General features: G+C 44.9%; 2 protein-coding genes across 2 annotated transcripts; one reads left to right on the top strand and one right to left on the bottom strand.

The window, feature by feature from the left end:
- Positions 1-3,833: 3,833 nt before the first annotated feature.
- On the top strand, positions 3,834-5,636 carry LOC112099689. Its single transcript, XM_024187123.1, has 3 exons — positions 3,834-4,403; positions 4,620-4,680; positions 4,768-5,636. The coding sequence occupies exons 1-3, from the start codon at positions 3,834-3,836 to the stop codon at positions 5,634-5,636; spliced, it is 1,500 nt and encodes a 499-aa protein (XP_024042891.1).
- Positions 5,637-10,174: 4,538 nt separating this feature from the next.
- LOC112099686 lies at positions 10,175-10,873 on the bottom strand. Its single transcript, XM_024187119.1, has 2 exons — positions 10,510-10,873; positions 10,175-10,437 (listed from the first exon to the last, which is right to left on the bottom strand). The coding sequence occupies exons 1-2, from the start codon at positions 10,871-10,873 to the stop codon at positions 10,175-10,177; spliced, it is 627 nt and encodes a 208-aa protein (XP_024042887.1).
- Positions 10,874-12,449: the final 1,576 nt, after the last annotated feature.

Below are 12,449 nucleotides of genomic sequence, written 5' to 3'. Positions count from 1 at the left end.
TGCCTTTCTACATGGCAACCTCAATGAGGATATATTAATGGCACAACCAGAGGGGTTCATTGAAGCTGAAATCGAAAACATGGCATGTTTTCTTAAGAAGAGCTTATATGGGTTAAACAATCACCTAAGCAATGGTACTTGAGGTTTGATCAGTTCATGATCACACATGGGCACAGAAGAAGCCAATATGACAGTTGTTTGTATTACAAGACCCTATCCTCTAGAAATTCCATCTACCTCTTTCTCTATATTGATGACATGCTCATGGCATGCAAACAAATAGAAGAACTAGAGATGCTTAAAGATAAGTTGTGCTCTGAATTCGAAATGAAGGATTTAAATCCAGCAACCAGAATACTTGAAATGCATATTATTAGAGATAGGAATTCAAGAACATTATTCCTATCCCAGACAGAATATGTGGAAAATGTACTCAACAAGTTTAGGATGAAGGACTCTAAGCCAATCTATACTCCATTAGGTGCTCACTTCAGACTCTCTAAACAACAAGAGCCAAAAGAAGATGCTGAGGTTGAGTTCATGAAGAAAATAACTTACTCAAGTATAGTAGGATGTACCATATATGCTATAGGGTGCTCCAGGCCTGACCTAACATATGGAATTCGAGTAGTCAATAGATTTATGGCAAATCTAGGCAAACATTATTAGCATGCTGTCAAAAGGATGTTAAGATACCTTAAGCGTAATATTGGACATGGTATTTTGTATGGAAGAACTGATAAAGCCTCAAATCATGTAATAGGATACCTAGATTCGGATTTAGCAGGTGATTTGGACAAGAAAATGTCAATTATTGTTTATGTTTTCACCTTGTGTGGTGGTGTAGTAAGTTGGAAAGCATCCCTATAGTCAGTAGTTGCTTTATCAACAACTGAGGCAGAGTACATAGCTTTCTTAGAAGCTGTGAAGGAGGCAATCTAGTTGAAGGGGCTAGTGACAAAATTAAGACTTAAGCAAGGATCTGTCTCTATTAGTTATGATAGCTCTAGTGCTATACAATTAAGTAAGAACCCCAAATTTTATGAGCGAACAAAAATGTTGATATCAGGCTACACATCATTAAAGATGAAATTGCTCAGGAAGTGGTGAATGTAGTTAAAATTCCCTTTGAACATAATGTTGCAGACATTCTAACAAAGGCCCTGCCATCAGTCAAGTTCAAAGCCTCTTTAAATTTGATTGGTGTGGTTAGCTTTTGAGTCAAGCTATGATTGTTAAATCAATGTCTGGATGGAACTTTAACAGAATAAAACTAGGTGGAGAACAATGAAGCTTGAAGTAGTTATATTCTGTTAAAAGTGAATGAGGTGGCATCCTGAGCTGGCATTAGTGGGGACCATCTGCTGTTAAAGTTGTTATTACATATAACAGCTTATTCCCTTTTTCAAATATATAAGAGGAATTCGAGCTGGCAGATAGGGAAACTTAATGATTGATTTTGAGAGTCTTAGTGAGGAAGATCGAAATATCTAAGTAAGGAAGATTTAATCTCAAGAATCTTCTGTAACTCATCTCTTTCTAATAAAGTTTCAAAGCAAAGCTAATTCCAACTGTGGATGTAGGCATCTTGTTGCCGAACCACGTTATATGACCTTGTTATTTTTCTTTCTTTCTTTAGTTCTTGCTTGCTCTTGTCCTAGTTTCATTCAATTTCTACTTTCTTGGTTTGGTTCTTTCTTGAAGAGGCTTTATTTTTTTTATCAGATTACAACAATGAAAGATTCAATTGCATTTCCAGAACATTTAATTCATCATTTTGTGAGGGATGACTAAAAAATCAGATCCACAGAATGGTTAATTTGGTTGTGTATTTTGAAAATAATATGAATGTTATAACATATAATAGTTATCAAGATCACTTTGATACCAATTCACTAAAGACATTGTGTTTGAATTCAGTTCTAGATTTTAGTTATGAATTTTCCTAAACAGATTACAAAAGTATGAGGAAGTTGTATATACTTGTTCTAGATGGTGTCACAATTAGAGATGGAAGCAAGTTTTTACAGGCAATGGGATCATTCCCATCCCTCAAGACTCTTTCCCTTAAGTTTAGTAATTTCAAAGGAACTGTGAATAGTCAAGGTGAGTTGGTTATAAGGACTAAAATTAAAAGATTAAAAAACATATACACTCACATGCAATCTAATAATGTAATGTGTTTTGTCTTTAGTATATTAAAATTTCTGTTTTTCTATCTTTTAATTTGTTTATCATTTGATTAACCTCATTTAAGAAAGAACTATATTTATAAAGTTTTTTTTTTCTTTTCAATAGAAACGTTGGACAATTTCACCAACTTGGAAGACTTAGACATTGGACGATTCTTTCTCTCCATTTTAGCCTTCTAAAAAGCATTGTAGCTTTCACTTCGCTAAAACGTTTAAGCATCCAGAATGGTATAGTCGACAGTGCTCTAGGTGATGATGATGAAGGTAAATTTTAAAGTATCGGAGGTTTTTGTGACATTAGTTCGATTACAATTCTTTTCTTTTAATAATTAGATAATTTTTTCTTCAAATAAAAAATAATACACTGTTCACTACAATACGGTGTTGTTATTTAATATGTTGATGATAATTGTGTATTTAATTTTTAATTGTTGTTATACATTAAAGAATAAACAAATTCTATTTCTGGCCTGTTTAGACTGTGGAATCTACAAGAGCTACGTGTTGATGCGAGATTCTGGTTGCCCACTTTACTACGACCAGGATCTTTGCTCGATCAATGTCACCACGATCAGGATCTCTCCTCGTAAGGCTTATTCCCCAGAAGTTCCTGCGTACACAGAAACAGGTTAGAGTGTGCCGGTTGTTCCCTCGGCATAAACCCTCCGACGCTCAAGTCAGAAATGAAGGTTCTGGGAACGCTAGCCACAAATCTTATGGCTTTTCTTTAGTCTAAATTCTTTAGAGCTTTCTTTATCTCTGCTATAATGTCAAAAATTCTAACCCTTTTACCTTCGTTGGCTAACTTTTTATAGGCCTCTCCTGAATTCAAACATTCCCTCCATTTACGCTCGTTATCCTCCCACCTCTTGAAAGTGGATGCTCCATTTCTACAATCGTGGGTGGTTGCGTGGCCTTCGTGCCTTGATTCTCGGATTCAAGAGCATGCCTTGCCAACTGTCGTTGACCGGGTCTTCTCGACTGAACCCTTAGCAGGAATGGCTTTATGCCTCTAACAGGAGATCGGCCTCGCGGATGACGTATTCGTGGACAAGCAGAATATTCCTGCTTCTGCTCCCCTGTTACTAGACTCTTAATAGATATACCTGTTCGCGGGACCCTGCTATTAGACGCCTGCTCATCATTGCTGGTCTTCGTCGAGGCACACCCCTAAACACCGGTCCCCCAGTTTCTGGTGTTGGGTAACGTAGTGAGCCGACAGTAGAAACTTGACAGTTCCTGCTCGCGCCAGATAGGAAAAAGCTGCCAAGAGTAGTGTCGCATTTAATTGCGGATGAGATGATGTGGCAGAAATCTCCCCCTCTATTTGAATTTCAAACCGACGGTTACGAGACTCTTGGGATTTGTGCCATTAAATGCTGGCAGCCCAAGAGTTTGTTCTTCATTAGGAAAACCCAAAACCCTTCACAAGAGAAATTCGTCATTTACTCCATCTCTGTCTCTGTCTCTCTGGTGAAGAAGTTTCGGCACAAAAGCCTCCATCCCCGTCTCTCCCCGACAAAGTCACTTCTTCATGTATTACTTCTATTTCCTCGATCTCGGATAGTTGTAGATAATTTCATTTCTCTCTGTTTTACTTAGGTGGTATTTGGTGGTGCTGCTCTGATTATAGCTTAAGGAATGTCAAAGGGTAAAGAGAAAGTCATTGAGGTCGATGACGATGAGTTAGACTTCCTACCTAGTCTGCTCACCGATCCTGATTTTGACCCCGGGATCCCCTTAGAACCCATTAGATCTAGTGTTGGTACTAGTGCTAGGAGGATGTCCCCCAAAACAACCTCCTTGAGTGGAAATAGCGGTGAGAAGAGATCTTCCGGCTCGAAAAACACCCTGAGTGAGGATCAAGGAGGTGATTCTGGTGAGGTGTCCCCACCAGGAACATCGCGACCAGAAGGGCGGAGTACAATAGGAGGTAGAGCCCTATCGCAAGATTACGCTATTGATTACATTACGTGCACGACCACATTTGATGAACTCACTGACCTCCGGTTTAGGTATAGTATTCCTGGTGAAATACTTCTTAAGATCCCAAAAAAGAAGGATACTCCTAGCCGACCTCATAGGGGATATGTTACCCTGTTTTTGGAGAGTTTTAAGTTTGGGCTGAGGTGCCCCTTGCAACCTTACTTTGCCCGGATTCTTAACGAGCTAAATCTAGCTCTTGGTCAGCTGAACCCCAATGGGTGGAGAGTACTCTCTAGTCTGTTCATATTGTGGGATAGATGTTACTAAAGCGAGCCCACAGTTGATGAGGTGAAGCACCTGTACCAGCTGAAAAGCAGCCCCAAAGATGCTGGCTGGTATTACTTCCAATCAAGTACTAAGACCAGGAAACCCATAACCGACCTTCCTACTGGTGGTGGTGGGAATTGAAAGAGAAAGTTCTTTTTTGCTGGGGATCCCTAGGGTCAAGTTGCACAGATTGATGGGAAGGATTATCGCGTCCCACCCCGTTTCGTGGTTCCAGGTTGCCTGCTCGTTTTAGATGTCTTGTCTCCATAGTTGTTCTCACTTTGTTGATTTGTCTCTAACCAAATGTCTGTTCGTTTTGCAGGTTCTTGGGGTGTTCACTTCCCGCTTAATCCCGACCAGCTCAAACGGGTCGAGGCTGTACTGGCCAATTCCTGCTCGCACCGAGAGCTGCTAACCACTTATAACCTGGTTGAATCTTGCTTGGTGCCTCCCGACCATAAGATGGAGGATGTTGTGATTGGAGCTCTGACTCGGAAACGTCCTCGACCTCAAGCTGCCAAGCGGGACCAGAATAAAGACGCTCCCACTGCAAAGCGAGCGAACATTGTGCAGCAGGTTTCTCCCCTGAAGACTCTACCACCTCCTTCTGCCAAAGTCGGAGAAATTAGTAGAGTAGCCACTGATCCTGCTTCCTCTTCTCCTCATGTTGGGCCAAGATCTCGTTTATCTGACAACCGAGCAGAACACTTGGTCCCCTATCTCAACGAGCTATCTAAACTCGTGAGCAAGAAGGACCTGGAGGACTTTGATGGCTGCACCCTAGGTGAGCTGGTAGGGGCCATGCAGTATAGCGCCTTCCATCTTAGCTGCATGGCCACTTACTATAAGGCCAAGGTTGGCTGTAACGACCGAAAGATGAAGGAGGACATTCAATCGGCGATGACCAGAGCCGACGCTGCCAAGAAGAAAGTAGGAGATTTGAATCTCGAGAATCTGAAGCTGATAGAGCGAGAATCTCTTGCTCAAGCAAAGGCTATTATTCTCGAGGGAGAGCTGACCAAGGTCAAGGAGGATCTGCAAAGGCAGAAGGTTATGTACGAGGCTCAGCTCGAATCTCTCCGCAATTCCCATCGGGCTCAGGTCGAGAACTTGGAGAAGGAAGCTGACAACCAATACGACCAAGGACTTCGGCATTCTTATCGTTGCATCATGGCTGTCCTTGGGAAGTAACACCCTGATCTGAAGATGGATGACCTTGCAGCTGGTGTTGCTCGACACATGGATGAGGAGGCGGCGAAAGAGGATGCCGAAGTGGTGGAGCCAATTATGGTTGAGGAGGAAAACTCTCCTCCTCGTGCAATCCCTACCGACGTTGGCGAGGCGAGCACCCCCCCGGACGCAACTGGTGATACTCCCCCAGCACCTGAGGTGGACCAGCCAGCTGAGGCTGCTCGGCTTACTGACCCGCCGTCTTCTTAAACATGTTCTGTGTTATAGTTGCCTTTTCTTGTTTTTGGACATTGTATGTTATGATGAACAGCTTTACGAACTGTTGGCATATTAATAAGAATGTTCGTACTTGTTTTCTGGTATAGAAGTTGTAACATTTGTTTTTTTTTTTTACTTTCTGCTCGGCTTCACATGGTCGGGTAGATTCTAGCAAGCTTGACTTCTTATCTCGCCATTGAGCAGGCTTCGAGACTTTGGAGCCTTTACTTGCCTTAGAAATTTATATAACACTCAAGGGTTTGCTCGCCTTCGCTTGGTCGAGCAGATCCTGGCACGCTTGGCTTCTGGTCTCGCCATAAACGGGCTTTGAGACTTAATGAGCCTTTGCATGCCTTAGAAAATTTTTCAATGTTTGGGATTCTGCTCGCCTTCGCTTGGTTGAGCAGATCCCAGGACACTTGGCTTCTGGTCTCGCCATAAACAGGCTTTAAGACTTGGTGAGCCTTTGCATGCCTTCTCGCCATAAACAGGCTTTAAGACTTGGTGAGCCTTTGCATGCCTTCTCGCCATAAACAGGCTTTAAGACTTGGTGAGCCTTTGCATGCCTTAGTAAATTTTTGAACAGTACAGTTGACTGAAATTCCTCATTGATTAATTTATTATTGAATTCGGCTTTACATGAGATTGCTTTGAAATAAAAAAAAAACAACAAGCATGAACAGAAATAACTTTAAAATATGAACAAGTCTTACTGGAAATATTTCCTGAGGTGTGCCGCATTCCATGGGCATTTCACCTCGTGGCCATCCATGCGAACCAGCTTGTAAGCTTCGGGTCCAACTAGCTGCTTGACCCTATATGGCCCCTCCCAATTTGGTCCGAGTACTCCCTGGACCGAGTCTTTCGTGTTCTGATTCACTCTCCTCAACACCCAATCTCCGACCTTGAACTGCCGTATATTCACCTTCTGGTTGTAGTACCGAGCAACCCTCTGCTAGTTAATGGTTGATCGCCTCGATGCTTGTTCCCTCTTCTCGGTTAGCATATCCAGATTCAAGCACATCTGGTCGTTGTTCTCTTGCTCATCGAAATGATCTGTCCTGTGCATGATTGTTCCTATTTCGGCTAGTACAACCGCTTCGTGTCCGAAGGCCAAGTCGAATGGAGTTTTCCCAGTTGCTGTTTTATGGGTTGTCCTGTATGCCCATAGTACACCTGATAGCTCATCAACCCAAACACCCTTTTTTGCTCCAAGCCTGGTTTTTAAAAGCCTCTTGATCGTCTTATTGGCTGTTTCTACTTGCCTGTTAGACTTTGGGTGAGCAGGTGAGCAATATTTCAACTCTATCTCAAGGTTCTGGCAGAAATCCCTGAAGTTGTGATTATCGAACTGCCTGCCATTATCCGTTACCAAGGCATAAGGGATCCCGTACCGACAGACCAGGTTTCTCCACACGAAGTCTGTTGTCTTCTTCTCTGTGATTCTGCTAAGGGCTTCTACCTCTATCCACTTCGTGAAGTAGTCTATCGCAACTATTGCATGTGTTGCTGCTCCTCGTCCCTTTGGCAACGGGCCGATCAGATCAATTCCCCATTGAGCAAATGGCCAAGGAGAGGCCATAGAGGTGAGCTTCTCTGGTGGTTGCTCTGGCAGTTTACACAGCTCCTGGTCTTCTCCTGCGCATCCTGGTGCATTGTCGGCCAGAAATATCCCTACTTTAAAACCTTCTAGGCTAGAGACCTCCCACCAGAATGGTTTCCGCAGATTCCTTCGTGTACCTCTCTCAGTACGTAGTCCGCGTCATCCTCATCCAAACACCGAAGGAACGGTAGCGTATACCCTCGCGAATATAATACCCCATCAATCATCGTGTATCTCGAGGCCTGGGCTCTAATCTTCCGAGCTCGCAGCTTATCTGGTGGTAATACCCCGTCTCTAAGGTATGAAATTATCGGGTCCATCTACGAGTATTTTTGTTCTATCCGCAGCACCTCCAGATTCTGCTCGGTGCTCGGGCTGGACTTCACCTCCAGAGGGATCGACTTTGGCATTTTTGGGTCTGCTACCACTGTTATCCTGGCCAAAATATATGCTCGACTATTCTGCTCCCTGGGGATTTGTATCACCTCAACCGCTTCGAATTTCCCCATCATCTGCCTGACTATCTTCAGGTAGTGCTCCATCTTCTTCTCTCTCGGTTGAAATCTTTCACTGACATGATTTGCAACCAGCTGGGAATCAGTTCTGATCTTCACTCTATCTGCTTTCACTGCCTTAGCCAATTCCAAGCCTGCTATCAAGGCTTCGTACTATGCCTGGTTATTTGTGGCTGCGAATTCTAACTTTACAGCATAAGAGATCTCCTCCTCATCTGGGCCTTCCAAGACAATTCCTGCTCCTGATCCCTGCTCCCCTGATGACCCATTTACAGACATCTGCCATACTCGGGCTTCGCTGCTGTCTGTAGCAATATCCAACTGGTCCAAACATATTTCAGGCTCTGCAAACTCTGTTATGAAATCGGCCATTGCTTGAGCCTTTATCGCTGCTCGGGGTTTGTAATCAATGTCGAACTCGCTCAGCTCTATAGCCCACTTTACGAGCCGACCAGAGGCATCCAGTTTGTGTAGGGTTTGACGCAACGGCTGGTTTGTTATTACCGAGACGGGGAATACTTGAAAGTACGGCCTCAGCTTCCGAGCAACGACCACAAGAGCGAGTGCCCATTTCTCCAACGGTGGGTATCGGGTCTCAGCGTCGAGTAGGGCCTTGCTGGTGTAATATATCGAATACTGAACCCCTTCTTCCTCTCTCACCAGAACAAAACTTGTGGCACGGTCTGATATCGCCAAATACAAAGATAACTTGTCTCCATCCCTTGGTGTGGACAGCAGGGGTGCTTACTGTAAGTATTGCTTCAAGCTCTGAAAGGCCTCTTCGCATTCTGGAGTCCATTCTGTTTTTTTCCCTCTCTTTATCACTTGAAAGAATGGCTGACACTTATCTATAGCCTTGGATATGAATCGGCTCAATGCCGCCAGCCTCCTCGTAAGGCTCTGCATCTCCTTCAGGTTACGAGGAGACCTCATCTGAACGATCGCCTGGATTTTCTCTGGATTTTCCTCGATCCCCCTATGACTCACCATGAATTCGAAGAATTTCCCTGACTCGACCCCAAAAGCGCACTTTTCCAGGTTGAGTTTCATCTTGTACTTCCTCAAAAGTGCTAATGTCTCCTCGAGGTGCTGGACATGTTCCTTCGGGATTTTTGACTTAGTTATCATGTCATCCACGTACACCTCTATTGTTCTCCCAATCAACGGCTTAAAGACTTTTTTCACCAGCCTCTGGTACATGGCCCCCGCATTTTTAAGATCGAACGACATTACCCTGTAATAGAACAGGCCCTGGTTAGTAATAAATGTCGTGCTCTCCTCATCCTGCTCGAACATGAGATTTGGTTGTATCCCGAGAATGCGTCCATGAAGCTGAGCAGGCTATGTCCAGCTGTCGAGTCTATAAGTTGGTCAATCTTTGGTAAGGGAAAGCTGTCTTTCGGGTACGCCTTGTTGAGGTCCGTGAAATCCACACACATCCTCCACTTGCCATTAGCTTTTTTTACTAACACCACATTCAATATCCACTTAGGATAATTGACTTCCCGAATGAACCCTGCTTTCAAGAGCTTCTCCACCTCGCCATTTATAGCCTCATACCTCTCCTGGTTGAAGCATCTCTTTTTTTGCCTTACTGCCCGAGCACCTTTCCTTATTGCCAGCTTATGACATGCTACATCTGCATGAGCCCGCAGGCATTGCACCAACTCCTGCTTCTACTCTTCTTAAAGTCTCGACCCGATTCTTATCGTTTGCCAGCTTATGACATGCTACCTCAGGATCAATCCCTGGCATGTCTTCATGTGTCCAAGCAAACACATCTGCATGAGCCCGCATGCATTGCACCAACTCCTGCTTCTGCTCTTCTTTAAGTCTCGACCCGATTCTGATCGTTTTTCCCAGATCTTTGGTCCCAGGCTCACTGTCTCCAGCTCCTCTACAGGTTCTTGTCTGCCATTCTTATTTTTCACTCGGGTATCAAGGGATGTTATCTGCGTTGCTTCCCTTGCTGCCGAGGAGTAACAGCTTCGTGCGATTCTCTGGTCTCCTCGTACCACTCCAACTACCTCATTCACCCGATACTTTAGAGCTAGATAATGGTTGGACAATACCGCTTTGCTCATCCTCAGAAATGGCCGACCTAGGATCATCTGGTAAGGACCTTTTTCATCCACCACTACAAAGTCCAGTATCATAGTCATTTATGTCGGGGAGCTCCCAATTGTGATAGGCAGCTCGACCACGCCCAGAGGGGCCAGCTTTCCTCCTCCAAACCCCTTCAAGGAGGTATTGGTGTACTCCAACTTCAGGTCTGCTATTCTCATCTCCACCAGAGTTGACTTAAATAACACATCAACTGAGCTCCCTGTATCAACCAGTATCCGGTCAAACTTCTTGCTACCAACAGTGGCCTTGATGACTAAAGCATCCTCGTGGGGGTATAGAATCCCTTCTTCATCCTCATCTGTCCACATGATTGGCACTTGCCTGACTCTTGTTTGTTTGGTTGCTGGGGTGTTGAAGAATACCTCTTTACTAGTCATGAAGTATCTAGCATAATTCTTCCTCGATCTGTTGGAATCTCCGGCCAATGTTGGGCCCTCAGCTATCACCTTTACTGTAGGGTGCTCGCGCCTCAAGTTTCTGTCACTTTGCTCCCCTTCACATGTCGAGGCCACCATCAGGAAAGTCCCATCTATAAACTCGTCCAGGTACCGATTTCTCACCAAATCCTCAACCTGGGTCTTGAGATCTCTGCATTCTACAGTGGTATGGCTATGAGTGCCATGGAACTTACAATAGCGTCCCATATCCCTCTTGTTGGGTAGCTTTGTTATTAGGGCAGGGAGGTACAGTAGTCCCCGATCTTTTATGGCCTCGTACACTTTGTCCAGGGGCATCTTCAAGGAAGTATACCGCCCATAATCCTGGTTCTGGTCGATTGTGTGCACTGCCCTTTCTCTATTTGTGCCGTTCTGAGTTGAAGGCGGTGGCAGCGCTTCTGGTCTACTCCCTCTACTACCGTGGGAGTGTGGATGAAGACCACCATATGTCTAGTCATGCCTTCTCCAAGGCTCCCTAGCTGGTGAGCGAGGAGGTTGCGCCCTGCTGCGCTGATACTGTGGTAGCCTCTGATGAGGCTGGTAAGCGGTTGCCCAACCTCCTGCACCACTACCTGAGGCCTGGTGGTCCCTCCTCCTGATCGGCCCATTCCCTGGTAATGCTCTCTTCTCTTTCTTTCCCAACCCTTCTGGCTGGTCTGTCTTAATATGTGCTGCCTTTTCTTCCTCAATCTCTATGTCCCTCTTAGCCTACTCGTATGCGGCTGCATACGTCTGAATAACTGGGCTTCTCAAGTTGTATCACAGCCTTCCTATTTTCACATCTTCTTTCAATCCCCTTAATGCCTGAGGATGGTTGAAGGCTCTCAAATCGAGGACAACACGATGAAACCTCTTGATGAATTCCCGAAGGGTTTCTTGCTCCCCCTACTTCATGCTTTTCAACTCCATCATGTCATCTTCTGGTGCCATTGCCCCATGAAACTGCTCTGCAAATTTCTGGCACATCTGCTCGAAGGTTTTAATGCTCCCCGAGGAAGTTTCCTATACCACTCGCGTGCACGTCCCTCTAGGGATAGTGGGAACACCCTGCACCTCTGGGCTTGAGATAATCCTTGCACCCCGATTATGTCGTTGAAGCGCTCTATGTGCACCAACGGATCAGTTCGTCCCGAATATTTAAGGTCTGGGAGGCGAAAATCTCTTGGAATGACTGCCTTCATGATCTCTGCCGCGAGCAGTGATTCTTTATCCAGCATTATCTTCCAACCAGGAGCTTTGCTCATTCCTTGCATGTCATCAATTACCTGCACTAGTCTGTGCACTTCCTCCTCCAGCTGCACTGTACAACCAGGGTCACATGCTACAACTTGATCCTGCTCTTGTACTACATCATGTAAATGTTGCCTGAGCTCTGTTTCCTCTGCATTCACCACCCCGTCATCCTCATCAAAAATCTGTCTTCCTGGGGATTGCTCTTCTTTTCTATGAATTCGTCCCCGCAGAGATAAGTTATCTCTCTCACCACCAAATGTCCTAGTGGTCTGACTTCTCATCACACCGTCGTGCCCTGGTGCCACTCCGCCACTTCTCACCCTTTCCTCATGGGCTCCCCTTTGTTCACTCCTTAGTTCATGTAGGATGGTTGTCAGGGTCTCCATCTGCTTTTCCATCTGTTCCATTCGGTCATGCATGGCTTTTTCCCGTGCTTCGATGGCTATCTCCCTCAACGTCACGGACTCGTTAAGCCTCATATCACCTCCTTGTGCACTACTTCCTCCTACATCCATTGTTTCGTCTCTTGCTTTACTTTTCCTCTCTTTGTCAGCAAAAGCTTTCTGATCAGCTCCCCACAGACGGCGCCAAAATGTTGACACGAGATTCTGGTTGCCCACTTTACGATGACCAGGATCTC

The sequence above is a fragment of the Citrus clementina genome, unplaced genomic scaffold (genome assembly GCF_000493195.1).
Source record: "Citrus clementina cultivar Clemenules unplaced genomic scaffold, Citrus_clementina_v1.0 scaffold_9, whole genome shotgun sequence".
NCBI lineage: Eukaryota > Viridiplantae > Streptophyta > Magnoliopsida > Sapindales > Rutaceae > Citrus > Citrus x clementina.
Note: the sequence above shows the minus strand (reverse complement) of the source record. Positions and strands in the feature narration are given on the sequence as shown.